At 66.2% G+C, this 736-nt stretch overlaps 1 protein-coding gene across 1 annotated transcript in view; it reads left to right on the top strand.

Moving 5' to 3' along the window:
- The window catches only part of LOC112965277 (voltage-dependent P/Q-type calcium channel subunit alpha-1A-like), a gene marked incomplete at both ends in the record, with an annotated part of 4,875 nt that overhangs the window by 459 nt on the left and 3,680 nt on the right, over positions 1–736 (top strand). The window contains 2 exons of the mRNA XM_026064103.1: positions 93–196; positions 284–422. Of these exons, the coding sequence (XP_025919888.1) occupies positions 93–196; positions 284–422 (243 nt within the window). The remainder of the gene's footprint in view (positions 1–92; positions 197–283; positions 423–736) is intronic.

Consider the following 736-nt stretch of genomic DNA (forward strand, 5'->3'; position numbering starts at 1 on the left):
TGCATCTCCTGCATCCCCATCCCAGCTCCATCACTTCCATGTGCCATGTCCGTGTCCCCACCATGCCCCCAACTGCTCTCGTGTCCCCACAGAACCGGACACCACTGATGTTCCAGCGCATGGAGCCGCCGTCCCCGACGCAGGAGGGGGCCCCRGGGCCGGACACGGTGGCCACGGCCGAGCCAGGCGGGGGGCTGTAAGTGCTGCCGGCTCCATCCTGCCCTTCCCCATCCCCAGTGCAGGGGCCCAGAGGRATGGTGCTGAGCCGCCCTGTGCCCCGCAGGGCCGCGCACGACGGGGGCCTCAAGGAAAGTCAGTCGTGGGTCACCCAGCGCGCCCAGGAGATGTTCCAGAAAACGGGGACCTGGAGTCCCGAGCGGGGGCACCCCGAGGACATCCCCAACAGCCGCCCCAACTCCCAGGTGAGGGCGGCGCTGGCTCCTAGCCCTGGGCTCCCCTGAGCCTCGACCAGCCCCGTGTCCAGCTGTCCCCATGTCCCCTGAGCCCCATCTCCCATGTGTCTGTGTCCCTGAGGGTCCCCAGGTCCCCATGTCCCCAACCATCTCCTAAACCTCATCCTTCTGCATCCATCCATCCCCCATGTCCCCAGATGTTCCCTAAACCTCATCCCTCGGTGTCCATCCATCCCCCATGTCCCTGTGTCCCCATGTCCCCAGTCACCCCCTAAACCTCATCCCTCAGTGTCCATCCATCCCCAGCAGTCCCCATGTCCCAG

The sequence above is a fragment of the Apteryx rowi genome, unplaced genomic scaffold (assembly GCF_003343035.1).
Source record: "Apteryx rowi isolate R43461 unplaced genomic scaffold, aptRow1 scaffold_2098, whole genome shotgun sequence".
Classification (NCBI taxonomy): Eukaryota; Metazoa; Chordata; class Aves; order Apterygiformes; family Apterygidae; genus Apteryx; species Apteryx rowi.